The sequence below is a fragment of the Rousettus aegyptiacus genome, unplaced genomic scaffold (genome assembly GCF_014176215.1).
Source record: "Rousettus aegyptiacus isolate mRouAeg1 unplaced genomic scaffold, mRouAeg1.p scaffold_m13_p_5, whole genome shotgun sequence".
NCBI classification, from domain to species: Eukaryota; Metazoa; Chordata; class Mammalia; order Chiroptera; family Pteropodidae; genus Rousettus; species Rousettus aegyptiacus.
The window spans coordinates 118,509,353-118,534,434 of NW_023416308.1; the positions used below are offsets into that span (position 1 = coordinate 118,509,353).

General features: G+C 51.7%; 2 protein-coding genes across 2 annotated transcripts in view; both read right to left on the reverse strand.

Annotated features, from left to right (window-relative positions):
- TESMIN (testis expressed metallothionein like protein) overlaps positions 1-19,056 on the reverse strand; it is a 30,543-nt gene extending 11,487 nt beyond the window's left edge. Inside the window, exons 1-6 of the mRNA XM_016131771.2 lie at positions 18,945-19,056; positions 17,943-18,502; positions 17,246-17,401; positions 14,858-14,978; positions 12,997-13,073; positions 9,431-9,522 (exon numbers count right to left, since the gene is read on the reverse strand). Coding sequence (XP_015987257.1) covers positions 9,431-9,522; positions 12,997-13,073; positions 14,858-14,978; positions 17,246-17,401; positions 17,943-18,422 — 926 coding nt within the window. The 5' untranslated portion in view covers positions 18,423-18,502; positions 18,945-19,056. The remainder of the gene's footprint in view (positions 1-9,430; positions 9,523-12,996; positions 13,074-14,857; positions 14,979-17,245; positions 17,402-17,942; positions 18,503-18,944) is intronic.
- A 2,088-nt stretch (positions 19,057-21,144) lies between these two features.
- CPT1A (carnitine palmitoyltransferase 1A) overlaps positions 21,145-25,082 on the reverse strand; it is a 43,411-nt gene continuing 39,473 nt past the window's right edge. Inside the window, exons 17-19 of the mRNA XM_016131758.2 lie at positions 24,337-24,450; positions 24,069-24,161; positions 21,145-23,342 (exon numbers count right to left, since the gene is read on the reverse strand). Of these exons, the coding sequence (XP_015987244.1) occupies positions 23,256-23,342; positions 24,069-24,161; positions 24,337-24,450 (294 nt within the window). The 3' untranslated portion in view covers positions 21,145-23,255. The remainder of the gene's footprint in view (positions 23,343-24,068; positions 24,162-24,336; positions 24,451-25,082) is intronic.

Genomic DNA, 25,082 nt, shown 5'->3' on the forward strand with positions numbered 1-25,082 from the left:
ACCCCCTGTCAAAAACCTCAGCAATTCCCGATTCAGGGCGGGGCGAGAGAAGCTGGCAAGCATTACTGCTCGAAGCAAGAGCAAGTCAATGGTGACCAGCCAACCCCAGCCCTTCCATTCAGCACCGGCACAGGCTGTGACCGTAAGGCGAGAGGACGGAAAGGCATCGTGGTCCTCGCCTGCAGAGGCAGCGGAAATGCACGGATGAACCGCTACCGCTGGGAGGTCGGGTCCGCGCCCGGGGCGGGCAGAGAAGCCGGAGGCAGAGCCCCACGCGCACGTCAAACAGGGACCGCGCTGCCGACCCCCGGGGACCACGTCAGTGTCCTGCAACGTGTGCAGCTAGACGACTAAGCGCACATATGAAAAAAGCGGAATTAGGTCTCCACCTAACGCCATCTCAAAAGTCAATTCCAGGTGTATTAAGGCCTCCAAGATAAAAAGCTGGCCTTTAAAACTTCCAGAGGAAGCTCTAACGGTGCATTTATTTAACCTCGGGATACAGCCAGATAACTCAAACAGGTACCAAAAGGCACTAGTAATAGACACGAGTGACCATTTTGACCGCATTAAATTAAAACCTTGTGTTGGAGTCACTGTCCACGTTAAGCCACATGTCGTGAGCACCCACTAGACCGCAGACCTGAGTGCGACCCTGGAAGTGGAGCTGTAAGTTGGACGGGCCCCGGGCACACGTGCACCCCCTTCTCGCCACTTATGTGACTTTGCCTCCTGCCCGAGATCGTGCTCCTTCCCTGACGGGCTGACGGGTCTGCTCCCGTGGGTAACAGCGGAGGAGGCCGCAGCAAGAGGGAGCTGGAACGGCATCGTCCCCGCTGGCCACGGGCCGCCCGCCTCGGCGGGATCAGTCAGGACAGGCTAAAAGGCTCCAAGTCTTCAGTGGCAGGAAATCACCTGCCTGGGGCAGAAATGACTGGGGGTGGGGGGTCTTCCACAGTGTGCCTTATTCCTGGGGGTCCGTGCTTTGCTGCCATGGCACGCACGGTCTATGCCTTCTTGTGCTCAGCATTTGTACGGTCCTTTGCCTCAGTCTACTCTCATGGTTGCCCAGGAAACCACACGGCAGCCATCGCATCAAGTCTGGTGGCCCCTTGTCTGGCTGTGAAACACCAAATGAACATCACTCCATACAGATGCTGTCCCCAAAGTACGGGTGCTTCGGTGCTGGCAGGCGGGCAACATTCCAATGCTTTTTGGGTAACTTGACCATGTCACTTAACAAGGAGGTGATAACACAGATCCAGAAAACACCTGTGATGCCCTGTGTACATTCCTGTCCCACGGGCACACCGTACTCTAGAATTTTAGTCTTGATGTTTGCAAGACCTATGATGACATGCATCCTAAATCCATTCTTGATTCATTGGCTATCCAGACAAATGCCCTGCTATAAAACACTAAAACATTAGATTACATATTTAAAACCATTTTAGATGCATATTTGAGCTGGTAAAAAAAAAATTAAAGAAACCCTTCAAAGGCCAAAGAATAAAAGAGAAGCGAAAATTGGGAGGGGCCTGCTGAGGCGGGTCCCAACAGAGGCTTTGGTTCGACTGCTGTATGCATGGAGGGAAGGCGGGGCAACACCCGCTCCGGTGGGAACACCCACCACGCCCAGCCCTTGCTCTGAGCGCTTCGCATTTATCAACCCCAAGCCCAGGGCACGTTCAAGCTGGAGGGTCAGTGACGAGATCTACACCTGAAGCCGGGCCAGTGGAGTGTCTGTCCCCAGGGAAGGAGAAACCAAGAAAAACTGTCCTGCAAAGAAATGGTGAGGAAATGTGTCTGTCTGGGTGTGGGCTGGGAGGTTGGGGCTACCTAGGATTTGAGACCAGAATTTATACTATGTGACGTAAAAACATACATTAGTCAAAGACTTTAAGTTATCCAAATCGGAAATACCACCAAGCCCCACATGGAAGCAAACCCAAACTTCCTCTGAAGGGAGGAATGTACCCTCAAGCCAAATGCAAATGTTTCCCACATATAAAGTTCCAATGATTATAATTCACAATTTTTAAAAAATCACAAAATACATGAGGTAGCAAGTCATAATGAGTAAATATCCAAAGATGCAAATACCAGAATCAAAAACAGATTATAAACTATCAAATATAAATTAAGTATTTAATATTTTAAAATATAAAAGAAGGAATCCAAGTATGAGTAAGGAAAAAGAGACTATTAAAAATGACCATCTAGATTTGACCTTCCATTCCACAAAATTCTGGTTAATTAATAAGCTGATTAATCAGACAAAAGGCCATTTAAAAAACCAATATTGGAAACTTCCCAACCTATGATCAAAATCTCGATTTAGACTTGATCACAATAAAAAAAAAAAAAGTGGCTAATACAACAAACCCCACCCAATAATCAGCAAAGATTGAGTGAGAATGGCGGATTCTTTTAAAAGATGTTTCGTAGGGGGAGGGTGAAGTGGGTAAAAGGAATCACATATGTGGCCGCTGAAGGAAACTGGACTTTGGGTGGTGATCACACAAGAGAATATACAGATGGCAAATTATAATGTACACCTGAAAATTATATAAGCGTATTAACTAACATTACCCCAATAAACTTAATAAAAAAATAAAAATAAATAAAAAATAAAAGATGAGTTTTGATTTCTTCAGTCAATGCATGAAAACCCTAACTGAGACCGTCCTGAGAAACACCGATGCTCGTAACACACAGCGAAGGCCCCTTTGGGAGCACACGCGGCAGAGCCGGGGGACCTCTGTGCAGCCACCGAAGCGGCTCCTCCTCGCTCTACGACATTACCGCCAAAGGTTCAGCACTCAAGACTTACGTTGCTGCCGATGTCAGAAAAGGCCGTGATATAAAAATGTTTCACAATCGACACTTTACTAAACTGATTATGAAGCAAATCAATGTTTAAAATGCACAAAAACGATCACAGAGGGCAGGTCCGACAGCGATAGAAAGGTAGCAGTGAACTTCTTTAAAAATCTCAAAATCATTTTTAATAACCAATAAATTTTCAATGAAATAATCACAAAACATGTATCTACCTTTCATTAAGTTTGTTTCAACACCATTTTAATTACAACAGATTCTTTTTACCACGTAAAAACAATTGCCAACATCCGATGGCTAACGGGCGACACCGCCAAGGGCTGAGGTGTGTCCTCTGAAGCGCGAGGGTGACGGGGAAGGCAGGCCAGGGGGGCGAGTTACAGACGGACCCTCATCGCACAGCGAGAAGGCAGTGATGGGTCTCCACGGACGTGGAGGCAAGCCTGGAAACAAGCCAGGACGACAGTAGCTTCCGGGGACACGTCCGGGACCCCGGGGCGCGGCGGGGCGGAGCAGGGCACTAATCCTTTCCGTTGTAATCCCGGCTACATCATCACTTTTCACCCATGTGTATGTTTCTCTTTGATGATGATGTGTTTTTTCCTTATTGATGTCCAATGAGTAGCAATCCTTCTTGACCTTTATCCAGCAGACTCCCAGTAAAAGTAGAACAAACGCGCCCTGAGAAAGGTATGCTCCACTGCCTGGGTTGTGGGCAGCAAAGAGGTAAAGGAAACAAGGCTACGAATGGCGACTACGTCTGTCCCGCCTGCTGGTGACGTGAGCACAGTGAACCTGCGCCCGCTGTCGGCCCTCGCGCCGGTTTTCCAGGGCGCGTGCCCGAGGCGCACACGGACACAAAGCGGTGCCTCCACCAGCATGAGGGACCTGGCAGGGTGGCTCTGCTGGGGTGAATTTACACACTCCTCAGTCTTTCCAAAAGCAGCATTTCCAGAGATAACCAGATTCTCAGCAAAGCACGGGATCCAACCAAACCCTGGTGCATGAACTGGGACACTGAGTGCTAATTCGTGGCGGCCCCCTTCCCGTGACAGTGACGCTCACTCCCTCTGTCCGAGGCCCCTTGCCGCTCAGACAGCCATGTGCTGAGCCCGAACCGGAGTGAGAAGCACAAGGAGACGGCCGTGAGCCTCCCCCGGGGCCCGCGCCACTTCCCTGGGGAGGGCAGGGCCACATCCCCAGGGACCTTGCCTCCCTCCCCTGGCAGCACTGGACACACCGGAGCTCCCCTCCCTTTGTGCCAGAGCTGACCGCGCCCCTGTCATGATCTTCCCCTAGCGGGTCATCACCGATTAAGCTGGAAGGCGGCTTCTAGGCAAGAAGCTATTTCTTTGGGCTTCCTCTGTGAGGTCATCAGTAAGTGAAACCATTCCTGGATGCTCAGCTTCTTTCCCAGCCACTAGGGGTCGCCTCACTCTGTCCCCTGTCATAGTCTACACCTTGCTCAGGCTTCATGGATTATGTGGCATCCCTAGTCCCCAAACCCAGCCAGCGGCTTAGCAGCCCCTGTCCATCGGAGCCCACCACCCCCTGGCTCTGTCCACCTAGACACTGCCACCCCGTCCTCCGCCACGTCAGAAGTTTCCATCTGGGCAGGCCACTGGCTTGGCAACGTCACGTGGTCCGGGCTTCTCCCTCTGCTTCCCTCCTTCCTCCTGGCCCCGAGCGGAATTGTCAGTTGTCTCCCGGCGCTTCCGGCGTCCAGACAGGTCTGTGGCTGGCCTTCGCGGACTCAACCAATGACAGCTCAAGTATTTTCAGACAGTCAGCCCTAGATTGCAGCATTACTTTTTTAAAAATCAATTTGTTTTTCCAGTTTTGTTTTGTGAACCAAGTTTCACGGCCTTCTGGATTTTTACCCACTTCCGCACCCCCACATCACTGTCCATGGAGCGCTCAGTGACTTCGGCAGGGCTCTGCAATGGAAAACCATGTGGACATTGTGGTTAGGGCTGTGAGACTTTGGGACAAGGACATGCTCTTCTCTCCAACATGAACTCAAAGCTAAGTGGGCGCTCAGGGCAGGAAACGAGCGGCCGTTAGCCGGAGCCAAGGGCAGGCCGGACAACACGAGAAACAGGCCACGCTGGCGCCGGTGCCCGCTCGTGTGCAAGCTGCTCCTTGTTGCGTCTTCTGCAGACGAAACTCAAGTTCAACTATGGCGATTCGGTCGGCCGGCCTCCTGTTTAGCCCTTCTGCCCACCTGGGCCCACGATGCTGCTTCTCAATGTGCCCTACCACCCCCGTGACCAGGCCTCCTGGGAGCTCAATACAGCATATCAACTCATCAAACTTTTAACAGCTAGGGAGTGGAAATGCTGCAGTGCACCGTCAACGAGGATGCTGTGGTCCAGCACTTGTCTGACGGGCCAGAGGAGATACACCGAGCCCCAGAGAACGACACCCCTTGAGGTGCAGACAGTGTCCCTTCCTGCGTTCATTGGTCCAGAAAAGACCAAACACCTGGGCGGGGTTACATAAAGGGTGGCTGCCGCGGTGCAGGCTCAGGACGGGACTCAGCTGCGGCTGCCAAGTCCCACCTGGAGCATGCGCACTGCTAGCCGTTCGGGTTTGTCTGGGCTCTGCTCCACTCACTGACTTCTAAACAACCTTATTTCTATTTAATAATGAAGGATTTGCGATTACTTACAATTTCAGACACTGGGATTTGGTACAGTTACATGGCTTTTTAGACTTTGTGTCCCATGAACTAAGAGTTACTCTACAAAGATTAAAAAAGAAAATGTATTCAGATTGTTACTCTTCTTAAAAAGAGAATTAGCTAAGCATCTGGCGTTTCTGAACAATTACTGAAAATTTCCACACCAGGCACCAGGCAGTTCTAGGCATTATTTCTGGGTGCCCTATCATGAAATGGGGTGGCATGCGTGTTCACAGAGGGTCAGAACCGCCTGGCCAGCCCCAGCCTGCCCGCCCAGAGACCCAACTGGGGGGAGGAGGGTGCCCTGCTGCTGGCCCCTCCCCGGGAGCCTTCCCAGAGCTTCTTCCCCTGGTTTGCCTACACCTCTGCTGTGCGCGGCCCCCCACACCAAATAGCTCTTGTTATTTTTGTATTTTCTAAAATCTGCAAAGTACGAATTCAAGAACAGCGGTTACACCACCGCACATTTGTACTGCACTGCCCAAGCTGTCCGCACTGCATTATCAGCAACCATGTCTGAGCTCGCTTCGAGGGTGCCGTGTGACCATGGGGACCTCCCTCCTCACTCTTCTCTAGGGAAGGAGCCTGGAAGCCAGCTCCAGGGGCATCAGAGAGGACAAGCAACCGTGTCCGGGATGCCGCTGCCCGTAAGGGGCAGCGATGGCTTAGAAATCGGGGCAAGTCCCCCAGCATGGCTTGGCAGCGCTGCTCCCCAAGGAGCTCAGAACGCAGGTGGGGGGCGGGGGGACACGTGCAGATGCAGCAGCCGGGTAAGGGGTAGGGCTCTCCCTCTCCTGCCCGTGCGGCCGTCTCACTGGGCATCGTGCCCCGGAGGTTGCATGCAGGCTCCCGGGCGGGGCACCCCTCAGCCTCAGGTTCCTGCAGGGACTACAGCAGCACCTGGGCCCCGCCGCCGCACAGAGCACAGGGGTGCTCCCAGCCACTCGCCCCGGGCTTGTGGCTAGTACAAGCCCGCTGAGAGCGGGTGTGGGGCGGACCACTTCTGCAGACAGCTCTGATTTTTAAGATAATGCCTCCTAACTATGTCATCGAACACTATATTAATTATTCATCTAATTTAGTTTTTCCCTTTATAGAGATAGGGGAGTTGCAGCTTTCTGCCCTCATGGGTACCCAGAAGTGGCAGCTCTGGCTAGACGGCCCCTGGCCCATCTGCCTTGGATCACACTTGAGCTGTTTAGAGGAGGGGGTGTTGATACCCGCTCACTACTCTTGCCCTTGGCCCTCTCAGACCTGGCCCTGAAAAGGCACACAAGGCGGCCTGGCACTCCCTGTCCTGAGGAACCGAAATGCCTTTAAAAAATGGGGTGGGGGCACATGGAGACATCCCGGTGGTGACCCGCCACAATTGTGGAAGGAGAGAGTGTAGTTCGGTGAGTAAACACAGTGTCAGGAAGATGCCGACGGGCATTTATTAGGGGGTATCACGTGGTAAGTGCTTCAGAGAACGCCACTAAGATACAATTTTAAAATTTACAGTGCCTGTCCTGGAGGAATCCAGCAAATAATTTGGGACATGAGATTTATACAATCGAAAAATTAGAGAACAGAAGATATTATATAATCAACTGTCAAATTGCTTGATACTGACTGTAAACAGTATAAAATTCAGAGACCAGAGAATTTAATGCAGATGGAAGAAATTAAAACCAAATACTTCTGAAGGAAGGAAAACTCGACATCAACTTTTAAAGTTGTGAGGGTTTTTTTTTATTACTATTATTGGTCAAAAGGACGTTTCAGTTGAAATAAGAGCGCGAACAAAGACACCGCATTTGGAACGAGGAGGTGCATGAGGGGACCATAGGGTGCAAGTTGATCGTAAAGGAAACTAAACTGAAAAAAACCTTCCACGGCTGTAACGACATTTGACCACCCTCTTACGCCAGTCCGAAAACTGAAGAGTTAAAAAAGAACGTCACCACTCTGCCTTGGAAAAGCATCGTGAACACTGTTCCACAATGACAAACGACCTCATCTTTCAGAAAAAAAAATTTCCAGAGAAGCAGAATCTTTAATAGTCTTCTTTATAACCTTATGTTACCAAAAATAATATCATCAACGATGCATCAGAATTCATATTGCCACCTGATTATTAGATTATTAAAGCTATACAGAGTGACAGGAGGTGGACTTGTATTAATATGACGAGCTAGTTAATAAGTTAGCCAGTCCACCGCCCAGCTCCGAAGAACGAGGACTGGGTGAGTTCGCCCCTGTGGACTGCTCGACCTTGCGATCCTGTGGACGTGTAAAGCGGCGGAGAGGCAGGACTGACGCGCGGGGGCCAGGAACCAGCAGAGTGAGACGGCCCCGGATTGCGCCCTGGCCACAGAGAAAAGCAGGCGGGGATTCCAGTAGGCCACAGTACTGGGGATGTGGACACAGAAACAATCGGGGCGGGTTCAGTGCAGCGACACGAAGCGACATCAAATCAGGTAATTATTTGAGGCAAAATAATAGAAAGACAAAGCTTGTGTCATTCCTGGCACACCATTTACGATAGAAAACCCTTTTATGACCTGCAAAATTACTTTGAAATTCAGAAAAGCAGGCGACCGATTGAAGAAACCGAGCCGAGGCCGGACAGGAGGGAGGGGCAGCGGCCACTGCCACGTCAGGCTCCCCGGGGCCCGTCCACCGGCACCTCAGGGCTCCCGGACGCACTGCGGCGGGAGAGCGCACGCGTGGAGGAAAGCAGCAGGGAGTAACCCAACACTGTCACCAGGTGCTCCGACCGCGCGCGAGAAGTAAGAAGCTTTGGGACTGTAGCATCTTGTCTCTCTGTGTGACCGAGCCTGTGATGCTACCAGCAGAATCTGGAAGTCACTTACATAGCTTTGTTTTGTCCAGAAATGTGAAGGACCATGGCGACAAGGCCAGTTACGATAACAGCCACCACATCCTCGCCGACCCATCACCCCGAGCGCAAAGCAAGGAGATTGCTCCACATGGTCATATTCCAGTAAATTAAGTGAAAGTCAGCAACTGACGTGGGGCGGTGTCACAACCAGCCAAGCAGCGACTGCTAAAACAAAAGCAGCAAATCACGTGAGCCAGCGACACTCTTCCGGGACAACCGGGAGGCGAGGCGTCGGTCACGCTGCGGCCTCCGGAGGGTTGCCAGCAGCTTGCGTGGCCTCCTCACGCCACCAGCGCCACGACCGAGACGCACCCACGGCGACACGGCAGGGCCTGGAAAGCTCCGGAGGCCGCCGCCGCAGTGTGGGAATCGCCTGACCTGCCGTCTCCCAGGCCCCAGGACGTCCAGCGGCATCGGACTGAGCGCCGAACATCTCTCGGCGGCAGGAACGGAGTGACCTCCAGGACTGGCACACGGTCTCGGCGAGCGGAGAGGGCTGCCCGCCCAGCGTCAGCGCCTGGTTATGCACGGCCCGCTTGTTAGTTCAGTTAGTTACCATCACAGACAGCACTGTCAACCGCAAGACAAGGCCCCGGGGAAGAGGTGCAGCCCACGTGCGCCTGGAGAGCCGAGCGTCTGCCGGCACCTGCCACCAAGCACGAGCGGCCGCCCGGGGAAGGCGCGCGGAGACCGCCGATGTGAAGTGACTGCCACGTCGTTACTTATGCCGATGGCAGCAAAAGAGAAACGGGCCGGCTCGAGTCGCCCAGTGGGGAGCCAAGACAGAGCCGTGAACGGCAGCGAGCCGCTGGGCACTGGCGGCGGATGGCAGGCGGCGGAGCCTCCCCCGACTGCCCACCAACCGTATGGCGACGCTGCTCGCGGCACCACCTCACGCAAACAATCTTTGAAGTCATGAGCGCTGGCAAAGCCAGTTTTATAACTCCGAAGTAAATCACGAATGTACCCAAGAGCCTCTTAAACTCTTAAAGTAAGTGACAGCTGATGGCTTTAATCCTTACCCAGCCAATGTCATTTTGGGTGGTCCTGGAAGGGTGGGTCCGGAGGGGAAGGCAGACGCGCCGACCGTGGGTGGTAAGGCCCCGGTGTCCAGCTGTGAGAGTCAAGGCAAGCAGAGTTTGAATCAGTACATGTTCTAAAAGTTCCATCCAGTCGGCCCCTAGGTACCGACAAAAATACTTTTTCTTCTAGAGCTTTCCATCATGATCGCTTTACAGCAATGTCTGGGCCTTGTTACCACGGTGGTTGTACTGACCCAGAGCAGGCCCCAGCCGAGGCTGGGCAGCAGCCGTGGGGATGCCTGGCCCTGGTGGTGTCACAGACCCACCTGGCCGCAGGGTACAGAGGCCAAAAGCCCCTGACTGCAGGACAGAGAGAGAAATGGGTCACGGACGCAGGGCCAGGCCACCAACAAGCTGGCAAGCAACAGCAGTTGTCAGTTGGATGGCCAGGGACATTGTAATAGGCATCTTTTTCATTTTTATGAAGTACAAATTTTGAAATAAGTTCAATTATAAATTTCTATAAACTAAAAATGCCCTTTGTTATTATACTCTCGGTATAACATAAGAGAGCTTGACATTTCAAGTCTCATCAGCAACCAGTACTTTTTCATCTATTTGAAAAATATTTTGTAGTCGATTTTAACAAGTTCAAAAGCAACGTCATAATCTCTGCGTTATCCATGTCCTTTGCTCGCTCGGTTCTCATTTATTTTTCTTTCTGTTAGTCTCATGGCTCACAGACAGTATTCACGGGAAAGAAAGGGTAGCAATCACCTAATTTTCTTATCAGAAGCTTGAAGAAATTAGAAGTATCAGATAAATTTAAATTCTGAGATTATTTATATACACCACATTTAAACGTCCTACCCTTATCCCTTCCTCCCTGAAAACTTGGAACTTAAGAATAGCTTTGTTTAAGAAGTATAGGGAGAAACGCAACTTGGCTCCCTCTCCTCACCCTCTGCCCTGCCTCTTCTTGAGTCGTGTGTCATCACTGCCCGCAAGGCTCACGGACACGAGCCCCGGGCCGCGTAGGGCCTCAGCTGTGGCGTGTCTCCCTTAGCCAGTTCACGGGAGGGAAGCGTTCGCAGATCACTGTTCACAAACCAGTGTTTCTTGTGCGGCCACGGTCACCTACTTGGAAGGGCATGTCCCCAAGTGGTGTCCAAAGGGCTTTGATTCTTTGGGAGAAAGAGTTTCGCTGTTCTCAGGGTGGAGGCAATTCTCTGCACAAACCAGGTACAATTTCCTTTTCCCCTTTGTGTCTTTAGACCCAAAGCAAAGCAGAAAGAAAAAGATGTCTTCTCAGCCTTATGTCGGCCAGTTTTACGCTAAGATTGGGGTTTCCTCGGTGGTACAAGGCCACCAAGGTGTAAAGGAAGTGAACCCTAAAGCAGGCCAGGCCCTCGGTCACTTCGTCATGCACCTCCCTAAAATGCAGATCCTGCGTCAGTGAGTCGGGGTGGCTGAGACCCTCGTTCCTGTCTAGTCCTTGGGAAGCTGGCGCTGCTGGTCCCTGAGCCACGCCTCTAGCAGACCGGGGGTTTGGCAAGGAAGCAGGCGTCCTGGGGGTGACGCGGCAAAGGCACTGCTGGAGTAATTGTCCCAAGGGCCACGCCAGATAGGAAGTCGGGGGAGCCAAAATGGGGACGAGGATGAACGCAGCCAAGGGGGCATTTGTTTGCAGCGCAAGGCCCCAGAGGCAGAAGAGCAGGGCCACCGCGGGCCCTGCTGAGTGGGGCTGGATGGCGAGGGATGGAAGCAGTGGCTGGAGGCGGCTCGGGGGACGCACACGGGCTGTCCAAGCCAGACGCGGGGCCAGTGCTCACAGGGCCCGGCTTGGACTCACTCGTCTCCCTCGCTGACTGCAACTCTCCACGCCCAGCTAATGCAGCACCTGAGGAATATTTATTTACTCACTCAACGAATACGTCCCCTACTCACAGCCCCCGCCAGAGATCCCCTCTAGTTCCAAGCCTTCAATGTGTCAGTGTGCGAGGACTCAGCTGCCCGGCCCGGAGCACCCCACCTGGACTCCGGGCCTACGCGGCATGCGACATGGCCACCTGCATGTCTGACAGGCATCTCAGAGCTAATAGCCCGAATGCAACACTCTTAGTCTCCCTCACAAAATGCGCGCTGTCCTCTGTCTCTTGGACGCCCCGTCTTCCCATCCGTTCAGGCTCCTTCGGGGGCCACCCCTGACTCCCCTCTCTCTCCCACATCCCACGTCCAGCGGATCGGCAAACCCTCTTGGTGCGATCTCCAAAGAATCCAGACAAACCGCTTCTCGCCACCCCTGCTGCCGCCGGCGGTCAGGACCACCACCGTCCCTCGGCGAGGCTGTTAGGAGAGCAGCTTTACCCACTTCCACCCCGCCCCTCCTCCGCACGAGCCCCCTTTCTGGAGGAGTGAAAGCCACAGTCCTCCACCACCTCGACTTCCCGCTAACCCCCGCCCCCCCGCCGCCCGCTCCGCGCAGGCCCCACCGGCCTTCTCACTGTCGTTCCCGCAGCAGGCGTGACCCCCGGGCTGTGCCGTCCTCCCACGGGAATCCTCTCCCCGCTGACAGTCACACGGCCCCCCTCCCTCCTCTCTTTCCAGACTTCACTCAAGTGTCCCCTTCCCGACCGAGTCAACCGCGACTGCCCTGCTTAGACCTGTAACCCGCCCTTCTCCCCACCAAATCCCCAGGGCGGCGGCCATCCTCTGCTCCTGGCACCCGGCATGACTTACTGGGTTTGCCAGCTGTCTGCCTCCCACACTAAAATGTAAGCTGCAGAAGGGCAGAGTCATGTGTTGGGTTTGGGTTTGGGGGTTCACTTAGTGTTATCTTGCTGATGGAACTCGAGTGCTCGGACCAGCAACTGCCCTGCCGAATGGGGACTGAGGCCCTGTACTTGCCGGGCTGTGTCCCAGCCCCCAGCTTACAGAGACAAACGATGCTCGCAGCCCTCTGCCCTGGGGAGCTCGCATTCCCGGCTGGACGCATGCCAACAAATCGACCCAAAACACACACGACAGCGAAGGCACCGGCAGAGAACGAGACAGGCGCGGTGACGGCGGCCGCCTACGTTGGGCTCGGCTTAGACGCGCTGGGGAGCTATGGAAGGCTCTTCTAGGGAGGTGGTATTTTACATCAAGACTTAGGGAAAAGAGCACGTTCATCTCATAACTACATCTAATATATGCATCCTATGGTGTAATCATAAAACCATCTTATACTTTAAGAAAGCATTTCTGACATGAGGAAGGTAGGGACAGTCTCCATCAAGTGGGTGGCATGTGCTGATGGCAGAGCCACAAGAGACGCGTTCAGCGAATGGGACAGAACAAGGGCCTGCAGGCTGAAGGGACAAGTCTGTCGCAGAGCTGGTGAGGAGCCCCGTCTGGCTTGCGCCGTCCCCCCCCACAGCGGTGACACAGCAGGGGTGGCGCTGAGCACTTGGTAAATGTTCCACCGCTGATTTTTAAATGGAGTATAAATTATTCCAACTATGACAGCCGAAATTTCAAAAGGCAATAATACCCAATTGTATTTTTTAATTAAAAAAATGACTCACTTGTTGTGTAATGAGATTTAATTTTGCTGGTACTGGCAAAAGTCTTCCTACTAAAGCAGTCATTGGTTTAGGGACATCTGTAAAAAAGACGAAATGAATGGATGTCATATATTGTTTCTTTTCCAATTGCACATGGAAGAAAAAGTACAGATATGAAAATGTATCATAAATTTATCATGTGCAAAGCCATTTAAACTTTTATTTTTTAATTTTTCATTTTTAAACTTACTTTGTATTTTATAAAACCTTTGGGTCAATTTGTTTTAACTGATTACACCCTTTTCTTTGTCATAAAGTTACTTACCTGAGCTTCCAGAGATACTCTACTATGCTACAGGTCCCCAAACTGTGTGCCGAAGCGCCTGGAATGACACAGCTAACTCCCCAGGGAGCTGCTGGATGGGTTCCGGTTTCACAGAGAGCACAGTGACACCTGTTGGACAACTGGTGAACCACCTTCGCTTTATGTGTATTCTTTCTTTCAACTGGATGCTAAGTTCTTAGGATGTGAGTACTTATTAGGCTGTTTGGACCAAACTACTCGGTGACTGGAACTGATAGTATTCCTCTGGCTTAAGGGTGCAGTGGAAAACATTCCTGTGACACTAAGGGCCCCTGAACCTCCATGTTCATGAGTCTGACTGGAGAGAGATGTGTCTTAGCCCCCTGAAGCACCTGCCCACTGAGCACAAGTCCTGCTCCGGGGCTTATGAATCCTTTGAGTGATGCTAGCTTGAGACTCTGGTAACAGGATGTATTTGCTTTAAGGCGATGTTCAGTCTGCTCACAACATAACAAGGGGGCTGGGAAGGGGAGTTCTGGTTATATGACAAGGATGCGGATTTGGAGAGCACCGTATACACCCTCCCCTTCCGTAGATCTGAAGGCATCCTCATTTGCCACACACTGGAATTAGGAAAGGAACCCCTTCCCCAACCCAGGCTCAGCTCTGACCCACAGGGAACCAGAAGGTCTAAAGCTGGCCTGTGGCCAATGCCTCATACTGCTTCTGCATCCTAAGAGAGAGAAATGTCTAGAAGGCACTTTATGTGCCCCTGGACAAAGAGACTATGAAGACACCATAGGAGTCATAATCATTCTTTTTGCCCTGGACTCCAAAGGTCCATTGAAATGACATCCGGAATTAATGCTGATTTAAATTATGGGCAAGGTCAGTGAATCACCTCATAATGAAATAGTCTGGTTAACCTAATTATGTACACGGTCCACACACAGGTGCCCAGGTTTCAAGGTTAGTGTGTGATGTCTGTAAACACAATCTTAAAACTACGCCATTTACTCTTTCTTTAATCACTCACAGGGCATTTCGGGATACTCAGGTACTTATATGTCCTTTATCACTATTATTCCAGTTTTTAAAAGTTTCTGAGTAAATGAATGTCAGATAATTCAGCATTTGATCCAGTTATTTCAGAACTTATGGTGATTAAAGCAGAGTGACAATTCTCATGATTACACAGAAATTTACATTAAAATTTAGTTCATACCACAATGAACAGTCAACCCCCACCTGATCTGGGAAAGGTTGGTGTCTCAACCCGGGCACCTCTAGGCACACTACTTGTTGGTATGAATTGTCACCTGTTAGGATCATAAAGCTCTCTACAGCTTTCAGAAGTAGAAGACAGCTTTCTAGGAATTTGAGATAGTCAATATGATGTACATAAATTAGTCTACAAAGATATTTTCTATTCTTAGCTTACTAATATGGACCGTGAAGTTTTCTAAATTGTCTATTTAATATCCTGCCTATTTCGTTTTACTCTATATACAAAGCCAAACATATTCACTTACCAACTTACATATATGATATAATGTTTTAAATTAATTTGCTTCGTACCTGACTGTAGATAATTATTTTGGTCTTGATACTGAGGAACCAGATGAAGTGCTTTTAGTTCTCTTGTGCCAGAATTGTCGATACACAGCATCTGCGTACCCCCTTTCAGCTGACATATCACCTAAAATGAAAAAGTAATGATCATTTTTAAAAGACGTCCAAAATAAACTTTAATCTGAGAACACGGCTTTAATCTAGAATTTAAGTTTTAATAGAAAATGGGGAGCTGTCCATCGTCCTTGGCTTCCTACCCCCCAGTGGCACGCCCTCTGGAGGAGGGCACCCGAGAGGCGTGTCAGCATGCCGACAGAGGCTCCCGTCACGCCTTTCCCTACAGGTGTCTGACCGTCGAGGGTTACGGTGAGGACCAGGTGTCTACGTGAGTGCTTCCCTCGCCGTCCTCACACCCCACCGTCTGTGCGGGCAGAGACCTGGTCGGCCCAGCCCCGGTCCCTTCGGGACCACTCAGCTCCAAAAAGGACCTGGCCCCCTGACTCTATCTCAGTAGCTGGTCATGTACTTAGAATAACCTTTAATTTTATGACGGTTGTTCTTTCCTGTCGCACACACGTTATTTAATGTGTGATTTTTTGGTATCCATTCACTTTATTGCCTACTTAGAAAGGTTAATCCGAGAACTGGAAAATTCTAAGAAGCCACATCAGTCTCCCTGGGCCTGGCTAACGCTCTCAGATCACCTAGCTGGATTCTGGCTGTGGATGAACCCTCAGGGACCAGGTGAAGCCGTGTTGACAACGTCGGGCAGCGGAGCACGGGTGGGGGCCGCGCTGTGTGCGGCCTGTCCACCGTGATACAAAGGCCAGAGAAGCTGTAGTTTCTGCCCACACACAGCTTCCAATTCCAATGGCAAAACCATAAGACCTGCAGAAGCCGTGGTTTCTGCCCCGCAGGTTGCCTTTGGGCTTCCTAGACAGGAAAATCCCCAAAACCATAAAGAATCAATGTGACCAAAATAACACACATAGGGCCTATGTTAGCGAGGTGCTCATCACTCTGTCAAACCTTCAGATCATCCCGACACTGGACACGAAGCCAGCAAATTCATGGGTGACTGGAATTTTATTTGTCTTCGAGGACGAAGTTATAGCTCCTCATCCCCAACCCCACCACACACACCCTGAAAAAAAAAAATTTGAGAGAAAGGCTCAGAGTGGACTGTCCAGGCCCCTATCTGTTGCACAGCCCCTGGGCTGTGCCCACATCCTGGGTATGTGCTGACACTACTCAGGAGTCTGGTGTAATTATTGGAAGAGGTCCTGCCCTGCTTGCCTTGTCCCCGGGAGCTCTGCTCTCAGAACGTAGGTCTGAGTGGGACCAGAGACAGAGGGCTGAGTGCTGGTATATGCCACAGCTAAGCCAGCATTTGTGATGAGCTCGTTTTCAAGTCCTTTCCAGTAAAGTGTATGCCTTAGAGCAGCGGTCCCCAACCTTTTTGGCACCAGGGACCGGTGCTCCCATGAGAATCTAATGCCTGATGACTTGAGGTGGAGCTGAGGCGGTGATGCTAGCTCTGGGGAGTGGCTGCAAATACGGATGAAGCTTCACTGTCCTGCAGCTCACCTCCTGCTGTGCGGCCCGGTTCCTAACAGGCCGCAGACTGGTGCCGGTTCACAGGCAGGGGGGTTGGGTACCCCTGCCTTAGAGCTAAGGCCTCCTTCCTCAGAATGAAGAGAAGTTCACGGAAAAGCGACCTTAGTTCTCTGGGATCTTTGCTAAAGGAAGGCGTGGGGCCGGGTCCCCTGGCAGCGCTTTACAGTCGTCACTACTGAGACCTGGAGCCCTGGGTGCACCACTTGCCGCCAGACTATGTAACATTTTTGTTTTCTTATCCTTAAAAAGGAGATAAAAATAATGCCTACCCTACGGAGTTGATAAGAGCATTAAAGGGAATCACAAACGTGCAAAAGTATCATGGAAACCACGGATGTTGCCAACTGCATACATACCCGCCCCGAGTGCCAGGTGGTGGCCAGAAGGGAGGTGGCACCTGCCCTCAGCCAGAGCCACAGCTCCACGTCCCCACCCACCCGCCAAGCCACACAGCTCAGTGCTGCCCTGCCCTGGGCCGGCCTGGGTCTGCACTAGCTGATGTGACCTGTGGTTACTGTCCTTAAAAAAACATGGCAACGTCCTAATCTTTTCTTGATTTGCTAAGATCAGTAGAAATGAGAATCTTAGAGGTGAAAGAATATTAGGAAGGCTCTGATAATGTCCTTCTTGATAAATGAAACAACCAATAATGTTGATTCACCAATTAAACAGAATGAAAAACAAAGACTGAAATAACCATTACTGTTGTCTTGGTAATGACAAGGGTCAAACATGTAACACGATGTTGGTTAGTCACATTTTCTTTGACGTAATTACCATTGGGTTATTTTCCTTGTGAGAGCAGCCAGAGGCATCCTCTGCTTCTTGTGAAGACGGGAACTTGCAAGAGGATTCCTGGGCCGGAGGGGTCTGGAAAGTTGCTTCCTCGGCGTTGTTACTGGTAAGAGTGCCACCTCCTTCCTTGAGTTCGACCTGAAAAATCACTCGTTACGTTAGAAGTCGCACTGCGGACACTGGGTTCTGCAGCTGCGTGACGTAGAGAATTCCCTGTAAGTGACCCGTTTAAAGCACAGGGCACGCTCAGCCTCAGTGTCTCTCTCCCTTGCTATTAGTCTTCCGACGGGGTAACAAGTCATGCGAGAACGTGAGTACTCACGCTGCTTTTGTCTTCACAGACACTGGTTACTCTAACAAAAACAGGACTCCTTTCCTGAAGCCAGTGACAGCAATGGGGCCAGTTAAATCACTTTCATGTTACAAGCTACCAGCAGGGCTAGGCCAGGTAAACCAGGGACCCAAGGACATGAGTCACCTCCAGGTAGAATGGCTCGGCTGGATGATAGATCTCAGATTACAAAGCGATGCAGCCTGTTTGGACTGAGTAAACCCAACCAGGGATACTCCTGGCGCAGGAAAACCACTCGTGGAGGGAGATCCTGGGGTAAGCCAGCGGCCTCACATCCCTACACGGGAGAGGTGACGCGGTACTGGGCCTATCCCACGCGGATCTTACCGGAATCACCCGGACCCCGGGGTGGGCGGCTCCTTCCCGGGCCCAGGTGCCCAGGGGCACGACGGCAGGGCTCCTGTGCGGAGTCAGCAGCGAGGACAGGAAGTGCACGTTGTAGGCGGGCGGCGGTGGCGGAGGGGCGGCGGGAAGGACGGCGTCCTCCAGCGGGTTGAGGTCGGGGAGACTCGGATACTCCCCGAGGATTTCCTCCTCGTTTTCATCCACCAGGAGCTCGACTTTGACTTTATTCTTGCAGTCTACGTTCAGCGGGGGGTTGAACGCATGCAGGAGGGGCTCTTTGGGGTCCGCGGGGCTCAGGTACGCGTCTGGAAACACGTGGAACTCGTCCTCCTCGGCCTTCACCACCATCGGGCCTTTCAGCTGAATGTTTTCGGAAACAAACCGACTCTCTGCGCCGAACAGGTCTGGCACGATCTCATCCTCGGGACCGGACATTCCTCCGAGCAGGGGGGCCTCTTCCATGTCGGCTGACGGGGCCTCGGCCGGGGCATGGCCTTGCACCCTGCACCCTGCACCCTGCGGGATCAGCGCGAGCAGCGCACCTGCAGGGACGCGGCCAGGTGAGCAGGGCGCCGCCCCCGCCCCGCCCCACAGGCTGACGCCCGAGGGCCCCACCGCCCCCTACCGGCCGACCAACGGTCCGCCACCCTCGGTCCGGCCGGAGGGTTCCAGCGCCCCGGACGGGCCGACCACAGGGTCCGGCCACCCCGACGGATCGACAAGGGCTGACGGGGAAGGGGTCCCGCTGCTCCCGACGGGCCGGCCAGAGGTTCCGGTCCCCCCGACAGGCCGACGCGGCTGACGGGAAAGGGGTCCCGCTGCTCCCGACGGGCCAGAGGGTCCTGCTACTAACCACAGGCCGACAAAGGGGTCCGGCCACCCCCAACAGGCTGACGGGGAAGGGGGTCCCGCTGTTCCCCAAGGGCCGGCCGGGGTCTCGGGCGCCAGAGGGGCGCCGCGACGGGCCTCGTCAGAGGGACCTACCTAGGGCGGCCGCGGCACGGAGAGCTGGAGAGACAGTTGGCGGTTGGAGTGGGCGGAGTCAGGTGGGCGGGGAAGTGGGCGGGGCGCTAGGGGCGGGGCCTGGAGGGCAGCGCTCGTGAGAGGTCAGGGCCCACGGGGGCGGGGCCTGGAGCGCTGTGCGCGTGCGGGGTGGGCGGGGCCATAGAGGGCAGGGCCTGGAGGGCGGTGCCTGTGAGGGATGGGCGGGGCGACCGGGGGCGGGGCCTGGACGGCCGGGAACGTGAGAGGTGGGCGGGGTGCGGGGAAGTGGGACCTGAGTGGGGCGGGCCGGCGAATGGGAGTGGGTCGCGCCGGCGAGTGGGAGTGGGTCGCGAAGAGGTGGGGCCGGCACGATGGGGCGGGGCGTGAAGAGCAGGCCTGCAGTGGTGTGGAGGTGGGCAGAGAAGGACACTCCTTGGGTTAGGTGAGGAAACTGAGGCCCATAGGCCAGTCTGGTGCTGATGGGACTCCCTCGCTGGACTTATGATCTTAGTCTTTAAAATACAGCTTCTCTGCTCCCGGATTCCACAGGACACAGCCCACCCAGAGCTCCGCGGGCCGACAGAGGGCCAGGGGCTTGCTCAGGCATATTCCCAACGAAGCATATACTTCACGTCCTCGGTGCCGGAGCTTGGGATGTGTCGCTGTAAACTGGGCTCCCTGGTCAAATGTAAACAACCCAACACTGATGACTGATGTTAAGGGAGATGGGAGTTGCTCAGATCTGGAAGTAACCAATACAAGTAACACTAAGGATGAACTTTGGGTGGGGAGTGAGCTAAATCCACCCTTCATAGACGCAGAAAAGAGCAGAAACACTGCTCAAGAAAAGAGGATGAGGGCCCTGACCTGCCAGTCCAGCCAGGAAAAGCTGACAGATGTTCTGCGGATGGAAGTGGTGTGCTGTGGTTCCGAGAGATTCATTGTAACTCTCAGATACTGTTTCACGTGCAAGTATTGTTTGGGTAAAATTAAAATGTAAAACATCAGCTGCCTAATCTCATTTTGTAAATTAAATGCTTTTCAAACAGTAGTAACCAAGACACGGCAACACTGTATACTACTACTTAGCTATACACTTTAGCATTCAAGAAATCCCAAGGAAATTTTGTTGAGAATTTCTAGCCTTAAGCGTGTTAGGATTTCCTTCTCTGAAAAATTATTCTGAGACATCAGTTTAAAAGAACATAATGTAATTAGATCATCAGTGCAGGAATTTTTCTGCTGTGTGAATCACCTGAAATATATTCCCGGCAAGGGGTTCATTACAAACATGCTTGATTTGAAATGAAGTCCACTTCTTGGGGAACTCATTTTCTGTGCCCGTGATCTACAGGGTAGGACTCCATAGAGACAGTCTAGTGGCTTACTAGGAGAGTTTTTTTCTTTAATCAAATATAAAGATAAAACCTCCTACTGAAATATTTAAATGTCACAGGCGAAGCTGACTCCCTTGAGCACCAAGCCACCCCCAATCATGCTGCCTTTCAAAGAGGGGGCACTCTGAAGTCTCTGCATACATGTGTGGATGGATGGCTTTACTCTCATTTTACGGTGGGAACAATTACATCATGTCAAACTCATTTGAGTTCAGGGGCAGAGCCAGGTGCAACCTGGGCATCCCAAACGTAGAGACGTAGAAGGCAGATAATATAAATCCGTGAGCCCAAGTAAAAAATAGTGAATAGTCTGAAAAGTACATCTTCCCTCCTCCGGCCCCAACCTACCCCCATGATCCTCTTATCTGCCTGGGACACTAAAATCCTAAGAGTGGTTCTCTACCTCCTAACCCCGCCCCCGCTGGAATTCGATCTCCGTCCACTGTCAGAAACTTGCTGTGTTCCCAGCACCTAGGACAAAGGTTAGTGCACAGTATCTGCTTGGTTAAGAACTGTTGAAAAAACGGAATTCAAGCATTCATTGAACAGATATTTATTGAGCACCCACTACTATATGTCAGGCACTGTTCTAGGCGTGGGGCAGGGGAGCAGATGGATAAGTGGATGCAGCGTGAAAGCCCGCAGCCCTTCTTAGTTACTTCCCTTCTCGGCCAGGGACATGAATCCGGTGACACCCACTCTGCCTTTCCTACTTTTCTTGGTGTCTCACCATTGTCCTGTATGCCTGAGTTTGGTACCTGACTTGTAACTTCCTTAGCAACAACAAAATAGACAAAAGCAAATACTGTGACAGAATGGGATTAATGTGTTTATTAATGATAACATTCATACTGTATTTCTAAGATTTACATCCAAAAGAGCATATTGTGTTTACATGCAATGGACAGCCCAAGATAACAAATTCAAAATGCAGCTCCGTTCCGTTAAGACCATGGTTTGTTCCAAATTAAGTTAAATACATAATACTCTTACCTCTTCCTTTCAACACGTACAGTAAAAATCCACTCCTTCTAATTGCATTGACAATTGCACTGATTAGCAACAATTCCATTTGAAACATTTAAAACCTGAGATAAGCCCAAATACACTTGAGTGCTAACACGTGTACACTTGAAGGCTAGGTAATACAGGATAGTCAGTGGTCAATCACGCATGATTCGGGTGGCTCTGACAGTGACCTATGGGGCTTAGACTGGAAGCCACTCCCCCTCTACCCCCCAGGTGGAGCGGGCTATTTCCTCCCCGGCACCTCCTGGACTATGTACCACAGATGAACAAGGGTTTTTCTCACTGTGGTCGTTATTTTTTGTTTTTCTTTTGTCGGTTTTCATTTCTTCTTGCTTGTAAGAGAAAAAAAAAATCTTTGGCCCATTCAGGTGGGATTTTTACATTACGACATAGACACAAATAAAATACGCATGTGCTCTGTGGCAAGCACCTTCTCCAATGGCCCAGACCCACCTCGTGTCACTGGAGTGTAGAATCACAGAGGTAAGCCCGACAAGGACAGAGAGGTCAGAAACATAAACACGCGATTTTTAAATGGACAGCTAAGCTTGTCATTACAGCCCAGAGACAGCGGGTGTTCCATTCCGTGATCCTTTATCTTTACATTAAATACTGAAGACGATTCAGTGCATAATTGCTTTTTGGTCATTCCCCCTCTTTCAATAAGGCACACTCATCTGATGGGTGGGCTGTGCTACACCCAGAAGCCTTTGCCTGTGACAATGCCCATCTCCCCGAGAGGACTGGGCACACTGTTTCCGCCCACCCCCATCTCCTGCGGAAACAGAGCGGCCTTCTCTGTCGCCAGGCGGGCCGAGGAGGCAGTGCCACTCACGCCCGGGTGCGGCACTCCCCTGGCTATTCTGAGGTCCCGCTTCCCATTTCTCAAGTTTGGTTCCTTTCTCAGAGGCAAATGGCAGGCTCTCCCTGCCCGACAGTCTGGGTATGTAGCACTCCCGAGGCACAGGTTACATGTTATTCTTCAGGGAATGCTCTAGACACATAACATTTGACCATCCTACCCCTTTTTTCCCCATTTTGACCCCGGTCCACTCTTGAAAGGAAGCCATAGCTGTCCTCACAGGAAACTAGTCTTTCTAGGGGGAAACCACAGCAAAATGGCTGCTTGGGATTGTCCACTCAGCAAATTGAGAAGGGAGTAAGACATCCACGATTCTACCTAAAGACTTCACAGAGTAAATCTTCCATACAGTCTTCCCTGCATCTAGGGCCTTCTGCTTTTAAGGCACTGGGTTTTGAAGACAGGCAAGATCAGGAAAGCTAAAGATGTGGCAGGCTGCGTGCTTCAACCATGGAGAGGCGCACACACGACCAGTCTAGAGTTACCCACAGTGACAAAGCTGTTTCCCAAAGCATACCGTCTTGTTAGTACGCTACATGTGTGTTGGCCACGAGTTGTTAACGTCGCTGCTTTAAAGAATGCTCTTTCCTCTGCACGAATGTTTATACTATTCTGATGAAGTTAAATCCCCATAAGTACCAGGTACCTGGTCGCCACCAAGGAAGTGTGACAGTTCCACGTCCAACACGTGAGAAGCCACGACCCCACTGATTCCTTAATGAGCTCGGCAACATCCTACTCCCTTAATAAATACAAATTGATGCGAAGACTTTCAGGGGCATTTTCTCAGATGTTCCCAAAATTAGGACCTGCCTGGAGGAAGTAGGGTTATAGTTCACGTGGTGGAGCCTGCTGTTCTAGAAAAACAAAAAACACCGAACGCTTGATGGCCGGAACACTTCTAAGTTTTTTTAGAACGATTTTTCATCCTGAACTACGATCAGGATCAATAGCTATTTTTCATGTTTTTTTTTTTTTTCTCTCAGAAGAGCTTGATTTCTGCCATGGCGACTGGTGCGGGCATTACTTTTTAGAATTGGACTTGAAGCCGAACAGAGTGATCATGTCAGTCAACGCTTCTCTCAGGTGCTTCCCAAAGCGATGAGAATCCTTTTCATTTGAAAAACAAAACACAAACACACATTGCAGTGTGGTGAGTCCCCCATTTCAAGCCTTCTGCACCTGTAATCTCACTCGAAGAGCTCGCATCCCTTTTTGCCACGTCTCTAAGCTTTGATTAGTGGCTTAATCGCTAAGCTGTTTGAGACACACATGGAGGGCCGACAGAGATAATGGGCTCCGTGTCTGCATGCGTGCGTTTGTGATCTGAGGCGTTCCCCAACGTCAACATGTGACATAAACACAGTCTCCCCTGTTGACGGTGAACTTGGCGTTCCTTGTCAGGCCACGTACCATGTGAAAAAGGTTGAAAAATAAATGAGGATTAAGAGTGCCGTGCTAAGGAGGAGGGCACGTGCCCCATCCACAGAGAACACCTCAGACCCTACGCTGTCACGTACGTGCATGTCTTGGCGTGGGCTCACTAAGCCTTGTCCACCCTCTGAGGTTACAGTCTGGAAGTTGTTATGCAGAGCCCTCCAACACCAAGATCTAAAACCATTTTTGCGAGCAAACGTAACTGTTTCAACCGAGTCAGATAACTCCTTTAAAAACTAGGTTGAGAGAGTTTTAAAATTCATTAACGTGAACACGTCCAAACCGAGTAAAAGCGCATAACCGGGTTGAAATTTCCTGTCACATTAAGTGTATGCTCCCCTTTCCGAAGACAACAGTAAAAAATGTCCCATCTCTAGACAAGGGGACTTCGGTGCTTACCGTCTCAGGGCAGGAGAACTTGGAAGATACGTGGAAATTGATGAGGTTGTCTCCCACGAGAACGTAGGACACGCCATAGCCATCGTCAGCCACCTGCGGAACGAAGCGGGGGGAAATGCCACCTCGATGTGAACGGGGTCCCTTCTGGCACGCTCAACACGTTTTCCTGCCATCGGGCAGACTTCCGTGGGAGCCGCTCCGAGCCGCGCCGGGCACTTCCTGTCCCCGGGGCCTGCGGCGCTATGTTCGCGGGAGCCCGATCACTTACCGGCCCGAAGCCTCCTCCACTGGACACGTACTCCGGATTCTTGTCCAAATGGAACAGCTCCACCTGCTGCTGAGGGGTCTGGCTGGTTGACAGTCTCCAAGGCTCGGATAAGACCTGTTGTGTTAAATGAGGAAACGTTGCAGGGACACTTTTCCTGGTCCTACCCTCTTCTGTCCCCACGGAGCCCCAGTGGGAGACACACAGAGACGGCCTGCTTCGTTTTGGACTGTTTTGCGGCAGTACACCGGCGGTAAGGGGGGGGCGTAGGGGAGGACACCCGGGCTCGAGGGGGGGCCGACACCAGCTAAGGGTGCCTCTGGCAGGAAAGGTGGCGGATATATGGGATTCGGAGCGGGAGCAGAGCCGCACCAGCCCTGGAGAGATGGCTGCCGATTTTCAGGAGTTTTTCAAGCTGCTTGTTAAACACGAGACATTTTGTAAACTTAAAATTAAACTCTACCAACGACAAAGGTGACACATACTCAGAGCGCGTCGCCTCCTAATTATTTTAGCATGTTTTACTATACTCCATGCTCTGGACGTTATACAGGCCTCACAAGTCAGGAAGGGAGACAAGAGAGCGTAGCGGTCTCAGCATTCAAGACCCGTAGCCCTGAAAACGCGGCGGCCCAAGTTTTCCACTGAGACGACAATTAAGCCCCAAGACCCATGTGCCACGCCAGTTCCGATCTATCAACCTGTCCTACGCATTCAGGAAACTCTGGTGTAGCCGATAAGCCTGAGGG